The following is a 23,692-nucleotide window of genomic DNA, read 5'->3' as shown; positions in this document are numbered from 1 at the left end:
AAAAGAGAGAGGGAGGGAGATAGATGATGAGCTTAACAATAAAGTAGCACAATGACAAACCTCTCTCTGTACACGAGCGGCAGAGTTTGGGGCCTCAAGACTGGAAGCAACACACAGTCTCCAAGTAATGAAAGGTCAGAACCCTCAATTAGCTTAATGCTTTGTCCAAATGTTACCTCTGGGGTTCAGGGCTCCCCAACTTTAGCTGCCTCTCATTTTCTAGCTGAGTAGAGAACCACTAGAGCATTGTCAGTCCTTCAGAATACTCTCCTGTTCTGTCTGGCTGAGTGACAGGCAACTCCCGGTTGTGCATCCAGTGTCTTGGGACAGGTGTTGCAATGCTCTACATCCACATAACAACAATCTCGATCCTATAGATGTGTGTGGAGCCTACCATGCCCGTTTTTAATGAGCTCCCCAGATGACTCTGATGTGCTCTAGGAAGGAGATAGGAGAACCCCAGCTTTCGCCAGTGCTTCAGTTGCATGGTTCTGGTTGTCTCAAATGATGACCAAAGTTCATAGAAACGTCAAAGCCACGCCCTTAACAAGAACCCAATGAGACCTGCAGCCCTTCCTTGGGGAGCTCAGGAGCTCTGCAAGGGCAGTGAATTTTCCCTGCTCAGTCATAAGACGACCTGGAGTCTATGTTATCACCTCAAAGCCTTGTGACAACCCTATGTATGCAGTAGGACCCCCTACAGAGCTGATGAAGTAAAGGAACTTATTTGAGGACAGGATGCCAGGTGGTGACAGAACCTCCGTTTCGATGAACTATGTTTCGAGTATTACACCTTGCTTCTAGGCACGTCTAGCTCAGTGTGGTCTTAAGTGAGGGGAAGGGCTATCTGTAAGCAGCAAATCTCACAGCACCCCACATTACATAGATTCCTCTTGGAAAAGCAATTAAGTTCCCAAGCCCACCTCCAAGATGTGTCTCCAACATCCGGAGTATGCTGCTCTAGAAACTTAGCTCTTGATGTCCCCAGAGTTCTCGAAGGATTAAGTTTTCCCTGATGAGGCTGAAGCTAGTCTGAGGTGACCAGAGCTACCCACTGTGCTATGTTGAGGCTGCTGAGTCAGAGCACAGGGTAAGAGTACGGAGGTACTAAAGGGGAGTGCAGTGGCTTCTCAGGAATTTTGAGGCTTCCTGTGCTCACCCGCAGGCTAGAGTCCACCCTCCCTCTTTTGTGCACACTCTGCCTGAAGTTGGAGTCAGCTCCCTTTCTCAGAACAAAGGGCAGGAAGCCTCTCAGGTGCGCCTTCCATCGGGAAAGCATCCAACCTCCCTCTAATTGGGCAGCGTCCGTGGCCCAGTTATAGACAAGCAGTACATATTAGTGAGGAACTCACACCTACTTTCATTAAAGGAGAAAAATATGCTGCCAGGCACAGGAAACGTTAATCATCTGCTGCCCCTGACCTCCTGATGTATAGTCCTGAGCTTTAATCCCAACCTCAGTCCATGCATCCCAATAGCAGCTTCTCACTGTACTGAATGCCCGTGACGCTGGATACACCTTATAGGTGTCACTGAGCAGTCCTAGGGAAGATGAGAAACTGCTTCGCATCCACCGTGTGACCAGAAACCAGCCTGAGTCTACGGCAGACACCAAGATGAATATCTAGTTGGAAATACCCAAGTTCTCTGAAAATCAAGATTGAACAAGACTCCAACAGAGACAGGCACCGAAGGGGACCCCTTGCCATATAACAAACAACATCAACAAACAAACCCTCTTCCAAATAACACACAATACCAAATAACGATAGCTATCATTTATGAGAGCCGACCATGTCTGGGTGTTTTCCCTGTATACATAGGCATCACACCATTTCCTCCTTGAGCTTTTGTGCAAGTGGGTGTGTCCATTGTACACTGAGAAACTGAGGCTCAGATTCCAGAAGCTTGCCTAGGGTCACACAGAAATAAGTGACTACGGTGAGGCTGGAATTGAGGTCTCCTCCGTGACCCGTGGTTCTGTTGTAGAGAACTTTATAAAGACATATTAAGCAGGATTGTCAGCCAAGGGGAGGGTGGGAGACAGGGGGAGATTAGTTACTAATGGAGTTGCCCAGATGCTCACTACTGGTAGTGAGGCCCCTGAGCCATCCATCTCCTTTGCCAACACCGAAATACAGAAACTCAGGCTACCCCTCCTGCCCCTTGACCCCTAACCAGGGGTCATTTTGACACATACCCAGTAACAGACATGCACTTTAACATGGAGAAGCTTTAGAGTTAATTTTCAACTCATGGTGGTCACACTGGGCTCACCTGGAAAGTTTTAGTCACTACTGATGCCTGGCTTAACTCTCTAGAGAGTCTAACGTAATCAGGCTGGGCTGTATTTGCTGACCTAAGCAGCCTATTTTCATATAATGTGTGAATCAAGAATTATATGTGTGTATGTGTGTATGGACATTATATACATGTATATATACACATGTTAATTACATGTGTAAATCAGAAGTGTTGATGCCCCTGGAGCTGGGGTTACACAGCGGTCATGAGCTGCTTGACATGAGTGATGGGAATTGAATTCAAGTCTCACTCCTAATCACCGAGCCATCTCTTTAGCCCTGGTTTTTCTATTTTTAATTTTATATAGTTTGGAAAAAATCCAAAGGAAGATATGTCATGATACATGAAAATGCCATGAACTCAAATTTCAGAGGCCATAAATAAAGCTGTGTTGGGAGATAGCCACACACTCATGCATGCATAGTTGATGGCAGCATTTGTGTTATAGAGGCAGGCTTGAAAGGCTGTGGCTGAAACTGTATTGGTTGAAAAGCTCGAACTATTCCCTTTTTGGCTCTTTAGTGAAAATTTTACCTGACTCTGTTCTTTAGTACCTGTGAATAGCCCAGGATGATAATTAGGAGTAAATGCTTTATTGTAAAGATATGTTATATTATATTAATATACATTATAAATATTATATAAAATGTACACATATATGTTCATGTGTATGCACATTATATGTGTAGATATACACACATACATGCATACACATATGTGCACATACACACACAGGCATAACCACAGATACACTTGCATACACATACATATATACACATATGTGGGTGCACACACACACAAACACATTTGAGCATGCACACACACATTCACAGACACACAGGCACATATAAGATACACACTTCCATACACATACATACATGCACATACACAGGCAGGTGCATGCGAGCACGTGTATACACACACACACACACACACACACAGGTTTCCCTCCTTGCTTCCACATTTGTGTTTTTACTTCCTGTTGAGAAGTGGGTAGGTGGATAGGGTGAGCTCTTGTGCATCTATTAAGCAGGTGGCTTCAAAGGCCCTTTGCCCAGACCTCTGCTTCTCTCTGCCTCCCAATGCTTCATTCTCTCCAAGTTCCTGTTACTTCCTATCAAACATTCTACAAACAGATTCCAAGAGCACTTCTCCTGTAAGCTGCAGGCTGGACTCTATGCTTCCTGGCAGCCTCCTTCCTCTCCAAAAGTTACTGTGGTAGCAAGAAGTCCTCAGATCCTCTAAGGATCCTTCAGAGGGATTAGGCATAGCCAGCAGGCTGCCTCAGGTGATAGGAGTTTGTTATCAGCTGGGGGCCCTGTTGTGCTGAGGCCAGAGCCCACCAGACCTGCCCCCCCCACCCCCGTGTCTTTGTATTCAGACCAGGGTTGGCCCCTTAGGGGGCTGGGCAGCAGAATACCTTGAAGACTGGACCTCTTAATCTCATTAATATCCTGATTGTCTTCCCCAATCTAGTGGGAGTTGATGGGGTGGTACTCACAAGATAAAATGACCTCCAAATTCAGGAGATAAAATGACAGTCAGATTAAGTCCCCTGAGAAGCAGAACGTTGGAGCCGAGTCCACCTCTGAACCACTAGAGCAAGCCAGGATCCCGGGCAATTTTGTTTCTCCTCCTAAAGGACAATAGGACTGGCTCATTTACTCTGGGAACCCTTGCTGCTGAGATGAATATTTTTTACAGCTGCCCTCATAAACCCCTCCTCTTGTCTGCTGCCCAGGGAGGGGGTGGAGCTCCCAGAGGTGAGCTGAGGTGCCTACCCTGTCTCACAGGCCCCATTAAGTTGTTAAAGCTTTTAAGTGCCCCAGACAGGGCCCAATGCAAGGGCAGTTCAAATCCCCACACAGATAGGAATGGGCTTGGGAAAGAGAAGCCTCGGTTTCTTTCCACAGAATTCACCTTGCTCAGGGGCAGCAGCTGGGAGAGAAACAGTGAACTAGCTAGGTTCTGAGTCTTCTCCCTGCCTCAGCTCTGTCATTCAGATGAGAACAGCAGTATAGAAGGGGAGAGCTGTCTGTCTCTGTCTCTGTCTCTCTGTCTCTCTGTCTCTCTGTCTCTCTGTCTCTGCCTCTCTCTCTCTCTCTCTCTCTCTCTCTCTCTGTGTGTGTGTGTGTGTGTGTGTGTGTGTGTATTAGTATTAGTTCTCAAGTTTAAAAGTTGTGTCTGTATAGAATAAATAAGGACAGATGGACAGTGTATTGGAGGTCAAAACCTGTCCCACTGCTGACTAACTGCGAACTTGGGTAAATCACTCCACATTCTGACCATCTTTACTTTCCTTAGTTGACAGATAGGGGGAGGTGACAGCACCCATCCTAGGTCTTGGGAAAGGTTAAGTGAGATGAAGCACAGAGGTGACCAGTGCAGGGCCTGGCACCAGGAAAGTGAACATCCTAATTTCTCCTCTCCGGTCTGTGACCTGCTTCTGGCTCTGTTTGAGGTCTCCTCGGGTACAATATGCATTTTGTGCCATGGAGAAGTACACCTATACAGGCCATTTGTACCCGGGCCAGGAGTGAATCTGCTTTGTCTAAGCCGTGGGATTGGATTCCTGCAGCCATCGAGATGCTGAGGAAGAGGTAGGAGGCAGGGCTCTGTTTTCAAGTTCTGACACATGTCACGGAAGCCAAGTCTGCCGGGCTGGGAAAGGGAGGGATGAGTTCAAAGGCAGGGGAAGCAGCAGCCACAGAAACAACATGTCCTTTTAGGCTGTGGCCCAGAGGTCTAAAACTTATCCTGGGGAGGTGTCTTCTCCCTTCTGTGACTCACTGACTTTGCTGAAGAACGAGTCCCCATTTCCTTATGAAAAGATCATTTAAGAGTAAGGACATGTGTGGGAGAGCAAAGGCTGCTGGGAACCTCGTGTCCCTCCCTGCCTCCTTGGGGAGGCAGCCAGGTGACTTAGACTGGATCAAGGTGTACAAAGAGCAAGGCCACCCAGATCGGGCTGCAGATACCAGCCTTGGGCCAAGGCTAGCCCAGCTCCCATCCCCAGCTTCCTCCTCCTCTGAGGCAATCAATACAAGCACCAGTCTCCAACCTGCTCCTTTTTCTTGCCACAGCCCTGCCCTCTGACCTTTTGGGGGCCTTTTCCTTGATTCAGCTCCAGAATGGAGGTAAAGGCCATCACTCCGGGCCTGCTCAATGGCCCCAGAATGGGTTGTCATGGGGCCCTATAACCAGGGACAGCTCCTGCTGGCCAGAGCTGGAGCAGGGAGGGCAACAGATAAAGGCCTTCCAGTCTGAAGATAAATGGCCGCCTGCAGCCTTGCTACAGTAACTTTAGGCCCCCAAGAAGAAGAGACAAAGGGTGCCCCTGTGACACACACTGGAAAGATGAAGGCCCGTCAGCAGCAGCCAGGCTGGTTCAAAGCCCCGGCTTAATTGTCAATTAAGCATGCATAAGGGGAGACAAAGCCATGACAACCCTTGGCTGCATGCTGGTGTGTGATTGTAAGGGCAAAGAGGGGTAAGGCTGAAAACAGCTGATTCTGCTGAGTGTGTTTGTAGGATACCTTGTAACCGACTAGCCGCTGACAGGGGCAAAGTGCTTCTCCTGCCATCTCTATTGTGTAGGACATTCCAGGACCAGGGTCACATTGTGGTCATCGTGGGCAAGTGGGGCACAAGGAAGCATGGCTGGGAAGGAGAGGGCTTGCGTAGGAAAAGGAGGTACAACTCTGCAGGAAGAGGGCTCTGGGGAAGACTCTTCTCTTTGATGCTGCCAGAGCTCCCGGCTTAGGTGCTGGGGCTTGGAGACGGCACCGTGTAGAGCAGGGGCCTTAGATCTTGGGGTTGTGTCCCTACCCAGCTCAACCTTAGAGATTGCCAGTGTTAGGGGTAAAAGTGTCCTGTACAAGCGTGAGGACCGGCGTTCAGAGCTCCACACCTATGTAAATGCTGATCGGGGAAAGGGTTTGTCTGTGATTATGGCACAGCGGGAGATGGATGGATACGGGGATCCTCAGAGTTAAGAGAGCTACCCAGAGTAATCAAATCAGTGAGTTATGGGTTCAAGTAAGAGACTCTGGCCGATAAGTAAGGTAGGGAACCATCAAGAAAGACACTGGGCATCAAACTGCTACTTCTCTCCTAGCTTCCTTTGTATTGCATCCTTATTGGCTTGCAGCAATGTCTAACCCTGTGGCTTAGACACCACACACACACACACACACACACACACACACACACACACACAGGTACACATACATGTACATGGAGAGCAAGAGAGAATTAGCAAGACATAGTCAGACAGATAAACAGACAGACAGACAACCAGTGCTGATGCTGGTGTTGGTTCCAAGTTATCTATGTTTTTGGCATGGGACTGAGGAGGCCCCACTACAGAGTAGGTAGGGGAGGCTCTGTAGACCAAAGCCTTTTTTTTTTTTTTTTTTAGTTCTTTTTTTTTTTCAGAGCTGGGGCTCGAACCCAGGGCCTTGCGCTTGCTAGGCAAGCGCTCTACCACTGAGCTAAATCCCCAACCCCGCCCAAAGCCTTTCTTGAGCATGCCTGTCTGCCTAGACCTGGGCACAGTCCTAAGAGCCATCTTGGCAGCCTGAGAAGGGCAGGGTTCTAATTCCAGCACAGTGGTCACTTCTTTGTCGGTCCCAGGATGAGAACGCATCTCATCTCACTGCTGTTAGGATTAATGTTGAAGCGTGTGGAATTAAAAAGAAAACAGTTTTTGTTTTGTTTTGTTTTTGTGGCTGTCCTTGGTCCCATTGGCTCCAGTTATCCTTTTCAGTTACTGAGGGGAATGGGGTGGATTTCACTGGGGTTTGTTGGGAAAGGTGGCATTTATAAGGTCCACCCCTTTAATCATTGCATGCACTCAACATCCATTTGATAGATAAGAAACTCAGAATTTATGTGAATTAGTCACACTCATCACATATCTACTTAGAACTGAGGTTCAAAAGTATGTCCAGAGAATCCAGTCTCTGGGTATGAGTCCCCTGATAGACTTTGAGTAGAAAGGAAGGTCTAAAAAGCTACTAAAAACATCCAGCGTACCTCAAGGATCCTCCCGAGACAGCTGTAGGAGCTTTCTCTCCCTAGAAAAGCCCATGGTGCTCCCAGAGATGACCTTGATGCCTGCTGGTTCTGGAGGCTCCCTACAGAATACAAATCCTGGGGATGCAGGGGCTATGTGTCCCAGCATTTTCCTTTTCCTTCTTCACATTCTGGCTAGGCACACGCTCCACCACTGAGCTACATCGCAATTCATGTCGCCAGGACTTGGTTTTGCATTTAACGTGTGTTTGTTTTGCAAGAATCAGCAGACCGGATGTCTAATCACCATCATGTGAGTGTCAGCAAATTATCTCTACCTGGGTTTCAGCTTCTTTCTTTGAAGGCCTTCTGGGGTCTATCCTTTTTTATTTTAATTTTATAAAGATCCAGAGTTTCAGAGCAGCACAGAGATCCGATTTTCAGTGGACCATACTCTTCTCAGACTGTCTCTGGCCCTGTCCCTGCCTCTGCTCTGTTTCTAACACCTGGCCCTGCCACCTTAGTTCTTTGGCTCCCCAGCCAGGGCATGGAGAACCTAAACTAGCGACCCTGCAGTGACCTCAGCACAACCCCAGCTTGTCAGAAATCCGCTGGCCCTTTGTTTGGCTTGCGGGCTCCCTGACTTTGGTGTGGAGATCACAGGTCCCAGCACAATGACCATTGTCTTCTCAACAATGCTCCTTGCCCTAACCACGCCCCCACAGCTTCCAGATTCAGCTCCATGGATCACCATAGTGGGCAAATTCTCCAGCCCTGCTCAGTACCAGCCATAGGCCATCCACCACCTATCTGCTGAACCTTCCTTTGTATCACTGTAAGGGGGTTAAGTGACTCTTCAGTCAGGCCAACACTTTCTCTCCTCACTACCCTCAGCTTCTTTGCCTTTTTTATGAATAAGCCAATTTTCTTCTGGAGTGTCTGAGCCCTCCCTTACTCTCAGAGCACGTCTCAGAGAAACCCTAGCCTGGTGTCATGCTTCATGCTGATCAATTTCAGGTCTCAAAAACCATACCTGCTATGAGTCGCAGGCCTGGAACAAATGCCTGCATATTGCCCAACTGCTGGCTCGGACCCTGTCCTGATGTCTTGGATAACCCAACATGTGGGTCATCTTGCAGCTCTTGGGCCTTTCTCACCAAAAAGGTAACTCTCAGGGGAGGGGAGGAAGGGACCTCGGAGGACTGTAGATGACAGCAATGAATGGCTGGCTTTCTTTTCTCAAGCTTTCCTCCAGAAAGCTGGGTTGGGTTTGGTATACAGAGGTTTCAAACAAGCATGGGTACCAAAAATCTCATTTCTGGTGAGCCAGTTTTCTAAGGAGAATTAAGACCTAGGAGAAGACATGACTGGCACAGTGCTTAGCACATAGGGGTCCTTTTTCATGTGAGGATATAGGCATCCATCTTGACATATTCAAACCCCATCACAGAGACATTCTGATCCAGGCCAACATGCTACAAACTCTTTAGCCAACTCATCACAGACAATCTCAGATGATGGACCCCATCTTAACCCTGGCTTAGCACAGCCGAGGTTACCACCCAAGTGGCCTTTCCCTAACAACCATTTGACTCCTGCTGAAACTGGAGAGTGGCGGGTAGGATATGGTCCGACACACCGAGGGGTCATAGTGACCGGTGATACATCACTGTGATCTCCCTGCCTGCAGCTTAGACCTGGCATCCCCCAAAAGGCAGCCTTCTGAGGAGATAATCAGTGTGGCTGAATCAGCAGCCACACAGAGAGAAGGAAGAGAGAGAAGAAAAGGGCAAAGGGCTCCTTTGAGGTCCAAGCAGCTGAGCAAGGGATGGGAAGAAACCTGACCAGAGGCACACACTCTTTCATGAGCTCATTCTGGCAACGGGAAGAAACCATGTCTGTCACCATCCCAAGGCGTTCACTCCTCTGAAGCACCATGAACAGCCAGCCAGACTGGAGACTGGCGTGAAGCACCATGGTAAACAGTGAGACTGGTGAGGACAGCGGCAGCCAGTTCTGAGGCAGTGAGAGCCTGACCTCTACTTACCTGACAACTTGTTGGGTGGAGAGGAGCTTGGCTGGTGGTGAGGGGAGCCATGGGTGAGCAGGGGGTTCAAGTTGTGCGTCTGGTTGGAGCTATAGGCATCCATGGCCAGCTTCTGTCTGAATGCCTCTTCCTTCCGGCGGTTTGCAAACCAGTTGTAGACACGGACCTCCGTGACCAAGTTGGAGCCTAGGCCATGGGCTTTGGAGGGGGAGACCCCTCGTTGCAAACATTCTGCCCTACAAAGGACGGAGAGGAGAGACGGTGAATGAGGGTGGCTGGGGATTGTGTGTGTTAGGCCCCAAACGAAAAATCTAAGGGGCTGAAGGTCAGTTGGGGTGGGGGAAAAGCCTGTCCAGATAAAGGATCATCCTCACAGTATTTGAGAAGGCTCAGCAGAAGCTATAGTGCAGGCCCTGAGCAAGCCGTGTTGCCTCAAAGGCAGAGCACAGGCCCCTATGTGGCGCCTATTAAAGGAGGGCAAACCAAGGATGGGCAATTTCAAGACAGTCCCGTGATTGGCCTCTTGGCGCCTCCTTTGCTGCTTCATGAAAGGCAGAGTCCTTTGCTGGCTCTGTCTGAGTCTCTTCCAGGCACTGTGAGAGACATCTGGGGCTGGAGAGATGGCTCAGCCATTGAGATGGCTCACAACCAAAAATATAAGAGAGACATCTGGACTTTGGGGGGTTGCACCCTAAAAGGGTGCAGGGAATCCAGATCCCATATTCTTGCTCTGAGGCCAAGAACTAGCAAAGAGGAACCGGGTGTTAAGAAGGGGAGGGGTGGGGTTGGGGATTTGGCTCAGTGGTAGAGCGCTTGCCTAGCAAGCGCAAGGCCCTGGGTTCGGTCCCCAGCTCCGAAGGAAAAAAAAAAAAAAAAAAAGAAGGGTAGGGGTGTCTCTGGTTCTAAGCACCAGTGAAATCCCCAGACCACCAGGACCCCTGTTCTTGGACACACCACTTGCTGGTGAAGGCTTGCAGCCTGAAGACCTGGTGCCAAACCTGGCCTGTTTCCCCACCTGGCCTTCCTGACTTTATATTTTCACTGCCAAAGCTGCTGGACTTGGAGACTTAGCAAGGACTCCACAGGCTTCCCCTATAGCAAGGAGTAAATGTTTTTTGGAGAATCCATATAAGAATGAAAAAAAAATATGGAAAAAGAATACAGCCAAAGGATTCTCCAAGGACTTCCAGTGTTTGCATATATATATATATATATATATATATATATATATATATATATATATATATATATATATATGATACAAAAAGGAGTCTGTTGAGTCAGTGTGCACAGAGCGGACCAAACAGATCCAACCAAGTCTTACTCGCCTGCCAAATTTCCTTGATTGCTTGCTTGAGACAGAGTCTCATGCTGCTGTAGCCCAGATGGCCTCAAATCCTTGATCCTCCCCCTCCCTCTGCCTCCTGAGTGCTGGGATCACAGGTATGTTCCGGTGTGCCAAGCTTTCTTATAAAACCTGTGCCAGGTCCCAGATTCTTTCTGGTCTCATGGGGTTACAATTAGTGGAGGCCAGAGTTAAGGAACAGTTTAGTGTTGCCTCTGTGGAGTGGAAACATCTCTCCAGCATCATGTTTTATGTCAGAAGTTCTAGAGTGTCTTGCTTAAAATAAGCACTCACAGGAATAATAATTTAGCATTTCACAAAGGGGAGATTCCATGATTGAAAAAGTCAGTGCTAAGCAGGCTTCTTAAATGCAGGTTTTTTCGGTCTTTTTCTTCTTTTGAACATTATTTTATTTGTGTGTGTGTGTGTGTGTGTGTGTGTGTGTGTGTGTGTGTGTGTGTGTGTTGTAGCAAATATACTGAGTTTTGAGGACAACTCTCGAGACTTGGTTCTCTCTCTCTATCATGTAGATTCTAGGGATCAAACCCAGGCAGTCAGGCTTGGCAGCAAGTGCCTTAGCCCTCTAAATCACCTTGCCCATTTTCCTCAGAGGTTTTACAATACTAAAATATGCTCTGACTCCTGAAGCACTCTCATGACGTGTCTCAAACCTATTTATTAGTAAATTAAATTGGGGTTCTGTAGAATACACTTTGGGAGGCCCTGATTTAGTCGCACTTAGCTGGGTAATGAATATTTCAACATCTCAGGACCAAGGGGCTGAACCTTTGCCCTCCTGCTCCAGGGGGCTCCTGGCATTACCTGTTACACTCCTCCACTAAGGCCTCCCTCTCTTCCTTGCTGGGATTCTTTTGCCGGTCGTAGGCCTGGTACAAAATTTGCTGGGATGCGGGCCCCCATTTGAACCGGTTGCGGCGCATCTTCTTGTTGGTGGGCTCAGAGCAGGCGTCCTCCGACTGCCCAGGGCCCTGGTTCTGTTGACTGAACTCTGGAAAGAGAAATAGCAGCTGATCCTGACTGCTTTTGTCTGTCATGTTTCCAGAGCTCTGGACTGTCTGGTTGAACTCTGAAAAGAGAAAGGAGTAGACTTGGTAGAGCCTGTAGCCTTCACTCTATAGACAGACAGGCAGACAGACAGACACACTAGACAGAGACAGACAGCCACTAGACAGACAGACAGGTGGACCAATGGACAAAGACGCCTTAATTCTTCTCCCTTAAGTTTTACAGTTCACCCCAGTTTTATGTGGGGATACAGAGGGGGACACCTTACAACAGGCCCCTCCCTGCTCATCTTGTGTCCCTCAGCAAAGCCACCCTCTCCTTTCTTGGACAAATGTCACCATGTCAATGTTTTGAGAAAATTAATTATTTTCCTTTGTTTTGGCGACCTTCTGACATTGAAGTAACACTCTGAATCCAAAATGCTTGTTGCTATCTATCTATCTATCTATCTATCTATCTATCTATCTATCTATTTAGAGACGGGGTTTCCTGTGTGTCCCTGGCTGTCCAGGAACTTGCTCTGTAGACCTGGTTGGCCTAGAACTCAAAGTTCCACCTGTCTCTGCCTCCTGAGTATTGGGATTAAAGTCATGAGCCACCATCCCCTGGATCTGAATGCTTGTATTTTGATGACAGGGGGATGAGTGCAGTCAAGTCTCAGGCCAGGGGAAAATTGTTCAAAGGTACAACTCAGACTTATCTACCATATTCAGAGGCACGTGTGGGCCTTTCTGCCCTCCACTCTTCATCTACTCTGGGTACCTGCATTCTAATGTTAGGTTCTTTGAAAACCATGAAACTCCAAACCTTTAAAATCATGCCTTGAAATAAATCTACCTACATCTTTGAATTTGAAAGAGAAGATGCTCCTTAGACTTCTAGTATAGTGTGTGTGATACATGTGTCATGTGTGTGCACGTGTGCATATGTGTGTGTGTATACGCATATGTGTGTGAGGTGTCTTTGTCTCTATGTATGGTATATATGTGATATGCTTGTCGTGTATGTACGTGTGTGTGTGTGTTGTGTGAGGTGTCTGTGTGTGATATATATGAGGTATGTGTGTCATGTATATGGGATATGTTTGTCATGTCTGTCTGTGTGAGTGTGTGTGGTATATATATGATATGTGTGTTATGTATGTGCATTTGTGTGTGTGTGTGTGTGTGTGTGTGTGTGTGTGTGGTGTGTCCCAGGGGCCCTTTTATGAGGGAGTTGGCTATGATCTGCCTACACAATTTGAAAGATGGCAAGTACAAAGTCCAAAACAGAAGACCTCTGCAGGAATGACAGGGAAGGAGCTGGAGAAAGGCAGAAGGACAAACCTATCTGTCAGACTCAGGCAGAACTATCTTCAAGTCACTTTCATCGAACGAATGAAAGGCAGAAGCCTGGCCCAGTGGCAGCATGTTGACTCGTGTGGTTGGACTGAGGTTTGATATCCACTTTAAGAAGGGAGCTATGGGGGCTGGGGATTTAGCTCAGTGGTAGAGCGCTTACCTAGGAAGCGCAAGGCCCTGGGTTCAGTCCCCAGCTCCAAAAAAAAGAACCAAAAAAAAAAAAGAAGGGAGCTATGTGCCTAGGAAGTGCAAGGCCCTGGGTTCGGCCCCCAGCTCCGAAAAAAAAGAAGAAGAAGGGAGCTATGTTGTTTTCTTCCCTGTGTCTGCACAGAGCAGGGTTCGTGGGGGTGCAGGACACATAAATTCATTTCCTAGTCCCTACTGCCCTTGTTCTGGACCTTGGTGTTCTCCTTTCTCTGTCCTATTGTTCTCAGTGTCCAGTCACAACCTCCAGAGCGCTACAGGAATGCCTCTGGACATGACGTAAATTTAAAATGCTATCTGGGACAACTGGATCACAGAGTCTCACTACTTAATGTTTGAACCACAACCACAAACCCTTCCTGGTGTCTCCGGTCTGTATTCCTGGGATTTTATGACCTGTCTTGGGCTCTCTTTCTATTTTGGCCCATTAGAAGAAAATGGTGGCTTCCCGAACTTAGATCCCAGTAGTGGTCATGGTTGGCTTTTTTTAACCAGTGGCCAATGGCCAAATCAGAAACATCTCCCAGGTGGATAAATGGCAGCTGTCACTGGAGCCTTGATTTGGATGTCCTCAGGCCACCTGTGCATGGTAGCCCATGCTGTTTTTAGAAATCTGAAATGGTCTCTGCTAAATGTAAAAGCAGACTGTCACCAGCTTTCGTGAGACAATGTGGGCAAAATAACTCCTCCCACAGTCAGATAACTCCTCCCATAGTCTAACTTCTCCCACATTCAGTTAACTCCTCCCGCAGTCAGATAACCCCTCCCACAGTCAAATAACCCCTCCCACAGCCAGATAACTCCTCCTACAGTCAGATAACTCCTCCCATAGTCTAACTTCTCCCACAGTCAAATGACTCCTCCCACAGTCAGATTTTTTTTCCAGGTGTTTTCTTCACCCTTTATATTGCTTGGTCTTTACAGCAACTCTTTAAGTGCTGTTACTTGAGGGTGAAGGTGGAGACAGAAGTCCCTTGTTCAGTGGGGAGGGGACTATTTAATATCTCCTCCTCTTCCTCCTCTTCTCCCGCCTCCTCCTCCTTCTCCTCTTCCCCCCATGGGCCCTGCAGAGCCTATAGCCCTAAAGGACCTGGCCCAGCCACACCCAGTGTTTGAAGAACGAGACTCCCACAGGCCCTCCAGCTACCACCGATTTTCCTCCACTTGCTTTCAAAGTAAAGGGAACAGAAAATGTTTGATGCCCATAAGAATGACATTGGAACGTTTGCTTCAGTAGCCTTATCCAGGGCTCAGGAGCTAGTCAGGAAAGTTCTATGTGTACAGACAAGCCCTTGAAGAATACTATTTATTAGTTTGGTTTGTTTTTTTTTTTCATGAAACTTTTGTGTATAATTTTATTTTTCATATTCTTCTATTTCCACTCAATTCGTTCATTTGGTCTTTCTTTTATTTATCTCCTCTCTTTCCCCCCCTTTGGTCCCATGCTAGTGTGTCTTTTCTTTATCCTTTAAGACTTGCTACAAATGGGGTTGGGGATTTAGCTCAGTGGTAGAGCACTTGCCTAGCAAGCCCAAGGCCCTGGGTTCAGTCCCCAGCTCTGGGAAAAAAAAAAAAAAGTCTTGCTACAAATGCTACCTCCTCCAATAAGTCCTCCAGGATTTCTCCAGGTTCTATAGCAGCTGCCCTGTTGCCCGCTGCATGCCTTTTAGAGGGCTTGGAAAGCTGCTCTCACGAATTACTCGGGTTTCTCCATTCCTTCAGGAGAGTGTGAGTCTGCATCCCCCCACAGACTAGCATAGTGCTTGGGGTACCACGGCAGGTGCATGTCTGATAATTACAGGAGGAGGAATAGGCCCTTAAGTTCTGTCTCCTGTAAACTATAAGCCAGTAACAACTAATAATAACACTGAACAAAAATGTCCCTTGTAGCCTGCCATCCACTTGGTCAATTATCCCTTCTTGAGCACCCTGAGGCTCTGGGACTTGCGTCTGATTAGACCAGTGTCTTCTGTGTCTCCCTGTCTGTCCTGGGGTTGCTGAGTGAGTATCATTCTGACTGCTAAGCCGCTTCTCCCTCAGTGCTCTGGCCTTTGCAGACTGTGGCTCCTGAGGATGTTTTTAGGTTTTGCAGGAACTGTAGAGATGCCTCATGTCAGGAGGTCAGTTCCTTGAATATGACCACCATGAAGCGGAGCCAGCCCAGACTTTAAGGGTTGCTCCTCTACACAGCAAAGAGCTCCACGGAGTCTTCTACTCTGCCCATACAATGTTCCAAGTCAAGGGTTAACCTCAGCCAGAGACAAGTGCCCCAAACCTTTCCTTCCATGGATGGCCTTTCTGACCACAGGCACAACAAACTCAGACACAGTCATTTTGAAGCAGTGTGTAGAAAAAAAAAATCCAAGAGCAATTTTAAAGTGACTGACCATCCAGAAAGAAAGATTCCTACCCAGAAAATGCAGAAAATGATGGGAATGAACATGCTGGCAAAAACACAGAGGCTCACAGCAGAGGGGAGAGAGAGAGAGAGAGAGAGAGAGAGAGAGAGAGAGAGAGAGAGAGAGAGAGAGAGAGAATAGTTGGGGATGTTGGCAGCTAAAACAGTTCTAAAGAATGGGCTGGAACCAAAGAGTTCAAGTTTAATGGCAAGGTAGAATATCCCCAAATAAAAACAGCTCGAGGTTCAAACTCCCCTCAGTGTAAAGACCCAAGTTTCTCAGAATTCTTGGGTAGAAGGAATCTTGGGACAGAAAGAAGACTTTGGGTTAAGAACTGAAACTATAAACTGAGTATAGAGGTGCAGGCCTTTAATCTCAGCACTTGGGAGGCAGATGGATCTCTGAGTTCAAAGCTAGCCTGGTCTACAGAGCAAGTTCCAGGAGAGCCAAGGCTACACAGGGAGATTCTGTCTCAAAAACCAAAACCAAAACCAAACCAAAACAAAACAAAAACTAAAGAAAGAACCCTAAAACTGCAACGTCAACAATGACACACACACAAAATCCAAACAAATAACCCTGAAGTGATGAGAATTGAGTCAGCATACCACACCAGTCACTTCGAATCAGGTAGCCCCATAAACATTATTGTGGGTATAACAGAGGGCATTCTAAGGGCTTCTGAGTTTTACATGGTAGTAGCATTTCAAAGGTAACCTGGTAAATTTAGACGTTGTATGAAAAGTGTGTGGAATAACATGTATACAACACATACAGTATAGGGAGATGGGTCATGTGGGTTGTGTAGGCAACTTGATGCAAAATAGTTCAGAATCCCTTGTTTCCCTGTAATGATTTCTTTTAAACTAAAAACATTTCATTGAAATTATGTACAAAACAAAACAACAACCAAATCCAATTGGTCAGAGTTCTAAGTGCACTTTAACTGTATCCTGCCTCAAACAGAAAGGGTGTCTTCACTAGATGGAGTCATTCTCAGCTGAGCCCAAATTCTAATCTTGGTAAACGGGAGTGATTGCTTTAAATTGCTTCTGAACTCAGTGTCCCACCCCTGCCACCACCCCACCACCATTTCCAAGGAACAGGGTCAGGTTCTGATGATCTTAGCTACCTATACTTTAGCTAAGTATAAATTTAACTATTTATAAGGGGACGGACACCTTAGCTATTTATACTTTTTCCAGAGGGGAAGAAAATTTCAGTAGTGACCATCTATCTATATTGTTGACCATCAGGTAATCTCTTCTTTGGAAACTCAAGACTGTCTTCATATGTCAACCAGAGACAATGAAAGGAGTGGGAAGAAGGACTTAAAACATTCAGAGTACACTGCACACACTGAAGGCCTTTTCAGTGTTGTTAGCAGTTTTGTAGCAGAGGGGCTGTGTGAGAGAGAAATGATACAAGATAACCCACCGTGTAGTAACTATAAGGCTAAATCTACTTGTCAACTTCTTAGAATTGCCAACTACTTTAACAGGCCTTCTTGATGGAGGGGAAACTAAGGCATCCCATGAGGTAGGAGTGAAGGCAAAAGTCCCTGTTGGTTGAAGCAGAGGCAAGGTTAAAACACTTACGTCGGAGGATCTCCCGTTGCTTTCTGACGTACCAGGTGTACAGGGCAGCTCGCTTCTGGGTCTTCATGGGGGTGCCCTTGTTGAGGTGTTGAGAAAGGTGGGATTGGTTCAGGCCTGTGACATCAACCACCTCCCTCTGGGGGATGTTGTGCTGTTGCATGTATCCCTTGATCATTTTGGCGGCCCTCCATGGGTCCTCACTAGACAGAGAAACAGAGCATTAGGATGCTGATGAGTGCCAGATGCCCAAGGGAAAGTATTCACCTGCTAGGAGCAAACTCATTTCCCCATACTGTCAGAACTGCAGCCTTGAGAGAGGTAGAGGGTAAAAGCAAACTGAGAGCAGTAGGTACCTCCCGCCTTGTGGTGCAAGACTTAGCTTTTCCTTCTGACGTAGGCTCATCCCTACTCCCCATACCCCATCCCCTAAGCTGTGGAAGAAAATGCTTGTGCTTTGTTCTGCTCTCTCTTGGATGTCAAGAGACGTAAAGACAAGAGTCCCACGGGAGAGTGGAGATGCCTGGAGCCCAAGCTAGCTAAGATGACCCTACATGGAGCCAAATCAGTTTTAAAGGTTTTAAAAGTTTTAGTCGAAACCTCTCCAACATTATTATCCTTCTGATGAGGTCCAGTCTGTTAAAACAGGGGTAGGTCTGTGTGCACACCTCCTGGGACACAAGCAACAGTCTTCTAAAGACTGCCTATATATTAAACAAAATTATTTTTGTTTGATGTGTCTAGAAACCTCCAGCAATCAAACTGAAATATTTCATAAGCACTTGTATAGTTGTGATCCCTTTTGTAGTCGAATAATACATTGGTTTTGGAGTTTTAGAAAAGTGTTCTCAAATATGCTCTCTCTGAGTTGAACAGGACACTTGCAAAGCGGTATGCTTTTTTTTTTTTTTTTAAATTATCCACAACCCCACCTCCGAAATAAAACCCATCAAGGAAAAGTAATTTCAGTATTGGGAGGGAGACATTAATGATCCCAAATACTCTGTTTGCCTGTATGATTGCATCTCTTTGATATAGAAAGGCCACCTGGGAGGCAGCAGTTCTCCTGGATTTCAAGTTTGGACTAAGAATCAACATGCTTCTTATTTCTCACAAATACAGGCACAGCTTGCACTATAAACAAGACACGAGGGTATCTCCTAGGCTTTTTTTTTAAACAATGTTTTTAACTTCACTGTTACTTTTTCTTGCTTGTTAAACAGGTGACTTAGAATGAGATCTGTCATTTTAATTAAGAGACAAAGAAAGCCTCAGAGTCAAAAGAGACTAAGTCTCATAATGCACAGCAGAGATCAAAAGAATTAAAGGAACATTACAAATGTATATGATTAATTTAATACAGCTATAGAAACAATTCTTCACTACATGTTGATATAATATATATATAATATATATGTAATATATTACCTTAACGAAACATCAAAAAGCAAAGAGAAAATTGGGTTCAGATGAAATAAAAATTGGTATTAAAGCTGAGACCAAATTAGATACAGTGGTAAAACAATTATTTTTCAATGGTGCCTGAAAAATCAATTAGTTTGTTTAGCGTGTTTAAAATCTCCAGCAATCAAGGGAGATATTTTAAAGGAATTTGAATTGTGACAATTTCAGAAAGCCTGGGCTATGGAATTTGCGAGAAAGCCAGGCTTTGAATGAGATGTTTTTGAGAATTGTAAACGTTCACATTAGTTATACATAAATTAACGAATTTCTCAAGCATTTATAAAGGCCCAGAAAGTAAAATGACACAATGAAATAGTAAAAACAAAAGCAGAAGAAATGTCAGACCTGGAGAATTCACACTGAGCAGGAGAAAAACACGGCAATCAACATTTTAGACATAACCACGTAAATACCAGCGATCGTCTAAAAGCACATTGTTGGTTAACATTCCCATAGATATTTTTAGGGTGGAAAAAAAACATTTCTAACAGATATGAACGCTAGCTTCAAAAGTTAGAGAAAACAGTATTTGGGTTTTAAAAATTAATACTGTATCGCTTTAACAGATCATTTGGCCATTTTCCCTTTGTTTAGCGTCTTTACCAGTTATTCTACGTGCCTAAAAAAAAGACCAACAACAAAACCACCTAGTGTAATAGTGGTTCCGGGAAAGGAGGAATTAACAGCGAGATAATTAAGAAAAAGAAAAACAAAACAAAACAAAAACCGTTGAGACAAAACCTTGAGGCCCGGAATTAAAAGATTTGAACTGGAGGTAAGATGGCGTAGTTACACCTTATAAAAGAAAAAAAAAACTAAAAAGCTAAAAAAACCTCTTGGATCCTAGAATGTCCTTCATATTCCCTAAAGGAGAGCTCTGAGGCCCAAGTAAAGAGTTATTAGGAAACACAGTTTCCTCACCAGGATAAGTTCGGGGTAGTGAGAAGCGCTCGGCTTTTGTAGAGCCAGCGCAGGTGTCAAATGCAAACCCACAGTGGCCACAATGTCTGGTTCGCTCCTTCCTCAATGGTGACTTTGCTGCCCGGGAACAGAGAATCCCTGGGCCCCAGCTCACGGGGAACCATGAGCCTTGGTCTCTAGGGCACACCAGCCTCCGGTCACAGCCGGGGAGCACAGGATACCGCAGTTTGCAACCTTCCTCTCTGGCTAGGCTCTTCCAGACAGGGCGAAGGCGACCGGGCGCTCCGACGAGTGACCCCCCTCCCCCGCACACCTTTCTTTTCTTTCTGACTTACGGGGAACAAGGGGGTGGAGCGGGGAGAGAAAAACAAAAGAGAGTGCCTGGTACCCTGTAGTCGGCTGTGCAGTGACCTGAGAGCCGCTAGCAATTTCTTGAAAAATTACTTTAATAAAGTCGGACGCTCCAGGCCCAGGGGAGGGAAGGCGGCACCAGCTTGCGAATGGGACAAAGCTTCAGGGTGTGTCCTGGGTCCTCACCCCAGCTACAGTCTGAGCTCCTCTCCTTCTGCTCCCCATGGCTTGGGGGTGGGAAGAAGGCCCAGGTCCTAAGACTCCCGATTCCGACTGGCTCTGCACCCGCAGAGCTCTGCGGGTGTCGGCTTCCTGGAGCAACCCGGGGACCTGGGGGAGCTCCCCGTAGCTCCGTGCGTGTGCCCTGCGAGCACCCCCTCCTGCGTTTTGATTTCCTTCCCTTTCTAAGCCGCGTTTACAACTTCACCAATGAATAACCCGCCTCTCTTTTCAACCTAATCACGTTCTTTGTGTACTTTCTGTTGATGATTTATAGAAATAAATTAATAACACCCCAACTCCACGTGCTGAAGTTTATGTTACATCTCTGCTGTGTCCAGCCCGGCGTGGGGACCACGGTGCAGAGGCGCCCTAGGCCTCCTGGGCTTCCTTAAGTCGGCTTCCGAAGTGAGCTAGACGTGGCTCTCAGGAGGAAGGACCTAGGCCCCAGGGGGCTGGCGACTGACTGAGCCAGGCCCCTGGACAACTTCCCTGCCAGCCTGTCGTCCCAGACCTTCCGAGGAGCTCGGTACCCCAGTCTGTACTCTCTATGCCTGGCACCATCCAGGCCCCTAAACCCAGCCAGCGAGAAATCATTGCTACATGGAGAAACAGCAACGAAAAAAGCCCAAGCTTCTGAACTAGAGCAATAACATTTTAGGGGGTTAAAAATATATATATTTTTTAGAAGTTCTCCAGATTGCTTTGGCTAGAGGGCAAGTGGCCGGGTCCCCAAAGCGCAAATTCAAATGCAAGGTCATATCCCACCCGAAACGCGCGCTGCGGGAGAGGAAGCCGAGCCGCTGAGGCCACCGCAGTCACTCCGGAACTCTGAAACTTTGAAGCCGCAGGGCTTAAGAGTCAAGAGGCCACGCGAGGGGCTCCTTTCTGAAGCCAAGTGGCCCCGGAGCGACGTGTAGTCTAAGGGAGCTGCTTGGCTCCTTGGATAATTAGTAACTAGCTGTCAAAGCGTAGGCCCGGGAGAGAGGACCGGCAAGTGATCGCAGCCACCCGAGAGACCGCCAGCCAGCCTGGGTTCCCCCAGGACCGCTGGGGTGTCGCTAGTAAGATGCGTACACGCCCACCTTTGCAAAAAGGGGTGGTGGTCTTAGAAGCACGTTCCCCACTTATTCTCTCTCCCTTGCGTTCGTGGTTCTTTTGCCCGGCACTGGTGACCCTACTGCAAACTTTCCACCTCATAATTCTAAACCTGGAGCTCACACTGGCGCTGCTAGGACCCAACCAGAGAACTTGCTTCCCAGGCCTCGGCCACCGATGCTGTCAGGCCCTCTGCAAAGAACTGCAGGTCTCTGGGAGAAATGCGTGGCTTGAGGTTTGGGAAATGTGGTGGGTTCTGGGGGAATCGCAGCTGTATCGCTGCACCCACCTGCCCCTCTGGTCATGTGACCTAAGGCTCCGCACCTTCGGTTCTCCTGCCTGGGTACCGCCAGCAAGGTGCTTGGGTCCAAGCTGCCCGCCTAGGTAGAGGCAGATGAAGCCTCGAGGTTCCTGGTCGCCCGGCGGAGGGCCAGGTTCAGTTGTTAGCAGAGAAGCGGAGCGCCCCCGGGATATTTTTCCTGTGGGAAAGGGGCTTGTGGGACAGCAGTCTGCACCGCATGGCTCTGGCCGGGACCGGGGACTCCAGAGACTGCGCGGGCTCCAGGGCGTAACTCGCTCGCTCGCTCGCTTACCTGAGCATCCGGTCCACCTCGGCCCGCTGCTCCGCGGCCTCCTCGGTGTTGAGCGCCTGGAGCTCTTTGAGGATGGGAGGAGTGTCATAGTCGTCGCCGTCCTCTGAGCCCTCGTCCCCAGACAAGCGGCCCTTGGCGTGGCCATTGGTGAGAGTATGGAAAACCGGCTTGGTGTCGAGATCCGCCCCGCTCCCGGGGGACAGGGGCAGTGTCTCCAGCTTCACCCCGAAATTCGGGGACGGCAGTAATTCCTCCAAGGCCTGGATCAGCACTTCCTTGGTGACTCCGGAGCTCAGCAGGGCACTCAGGAGTTCTTGCTGGAGAGACGTGAGCTTGGACACCATTTTCCAAGAACGGAAAAAGAAGGGGTTGTGGGGATGGGTGGGTGTGAGAGAGGAGGGTGGAGGGGAGTTTTACAAAGAACCCCAAGTCCTGGAACCCCTCCACCCTTTAGCTTTCAGACACCTGTTACTCTCTGGGGTCCCGGAGACTCCTCCGAGAGGAGTCAGAAAACTTCTAACTTGCCATGATCGCCACCATTAGGCCATATAAGATATGCAAATGAGTGGGAAGGGCTCGGCTTTCGGCAAGATGCAAATGGTGGTGGGGAGGGGGAAAAACCGAGAAAGTGGGAGAGCCTAAGGGACAGTCCAACGGAGCCAGAGACTTGGGCCGGGATTGGGACTTGCCAGAGCCCATTGTACTCACGCTGGGGGGCTCCAAATCTTCTCTACCGATTCTGTTTATCAATCAAACTTTAGGTGACCTTTGGACTTTAAAGCAAGTGGCTTGCGGCCTAGGCTGGGTGGGGGTGGGGGGGCCTTTCCACTGGCGACAGGTTCGGCTTTAGTCCAGAAAGAAGAAACTGCGCTTCTGGGTTTCAGGTGAGAGAGCTGGAGAAAGTTGGGGTGCCTTGGAAAGGGGGAGTGGGGGAGGATGAGGAGAGCAGAGAGTCTCCAAGGTGTCTTCAGGTAGCAAGCCTGGAGATGTAGCCAGAATCCGATCGTTTGGGAATGGGCGCCAGTTAGAACGAATTGGAGGGACCCCATTTCTTTTTTTTACCTCGGTTACTGTTCTCCAGGCCCCCCTCAGATGGCCTGGTAGTTTGGATTTGCAGAATTGCCTGACCGGGGCCGTGCGTTGTTAGCGTGCTAGAGGCCTGCGGGACCCTTGAAAGGAGACACCGATTCATTTATGGCCAGAGGGAGTAGCGAAAGTGGAGCTCTGCGGCTGCGGGACTGCACCAGCCACTTGCCCCGCCAAGCCAAGGGGGAGCAGGATTCCTGGGGCTCGCCCTCTGCCTAAACCCGGAACATAACCGCGCCAGGGCTCTGCACCCAAAACTAGGGCTGCGGAATCTCCTTTCTAGTAGTGAGTGCGTAGCTTGACCAGTGGCTCGACTGACTATTGCAGCTGTGGGCTACCCAGGCCCACTTTTTCAGGTTCTTAATTCTAGGATGTCCGCTGTGCCGGGAGTCGCGCTCTATAAGCACAAGTTCACTGTGGTGGCGGCGGCAGGAGTCTTGTATGACACCTAAAGCAGGCACCCCCAAAGTCATTGAAGAAAAAAAAATTATTTTTCCCACCCAGGTCTGGCCCGGAAGGAAGCCCTGAGCCTTTCGGCAAGGCAGGAGTTTCGGTCCTACATTTCCCCTGGGACCCAGAGAGGAAGGAAGGAGGCACAGGCCGCACCCAGACCTCCAGGCTGGGACCTGACCTGCGGGGAAAGGCTCTGCTTAGATCCACACACACACTCCCGGGGCAGAGGCC

General features: G+C 48.0%; 1 protein-coding gene across 3 annotated transcripts in view; it reads right to left on the bottom strand.

The window, feature by feature from the left end:
- The window catches only part of Hnf1b (HNF1 homeobox B), a 53,984-nt gene extending 31,567 nt beyond the window's left edge, over positions 1-22,417 (bottom strand). For 2 of the 3 annotated variants that reach the window (NM_001308148.1, NM_013103.2), the window contains exons 1-4: positions 21,923-22,417; positions 17,280-17,479; positions 11,535-11,799; positions 9,368-9,603 (exon numbers count right to left, since the gene is read on the bottom strand). In NM_001308148.1, coding sequence (NP_001295077.1) covers positions 9,368-9,603; positions 11,535-11,799; positions 17,280-17,479; positions 21,923-22,266 — 1,045 coding nt within the window. In that variant the 5' untranslated portion in view covers positions 22,267-22,417. The remainder of the gene's footprint in view (positions 1-9,367; positions 9,604-11,534; positions 11,800-17,279; positions 17,480-21,922) is intronic. The other variant, NM_001308149.1, reaches the window with a different exon arrangement.
- Positions 22,418-23,692: the final 1,275 nt, after the last annotated feature.

This window comes from Rattus norvegicus, chromosome 10 (assembly GCF_036323735.1).
Source record: "Rattus norvegicus strain BN/NHsdMcwi chromosome 10, GRCr8, whole genome shotgun sequence".
NCBI lineage: Eukaryota > Metazoa > Chordata > Mammalia > Rodentia > Muridae > Rattus > Rattus norvegicus.
Note: the sequence above shows the minus strand (reverse complement) of the source record. Positions and strands in the feature narration are given on the sequence as shown.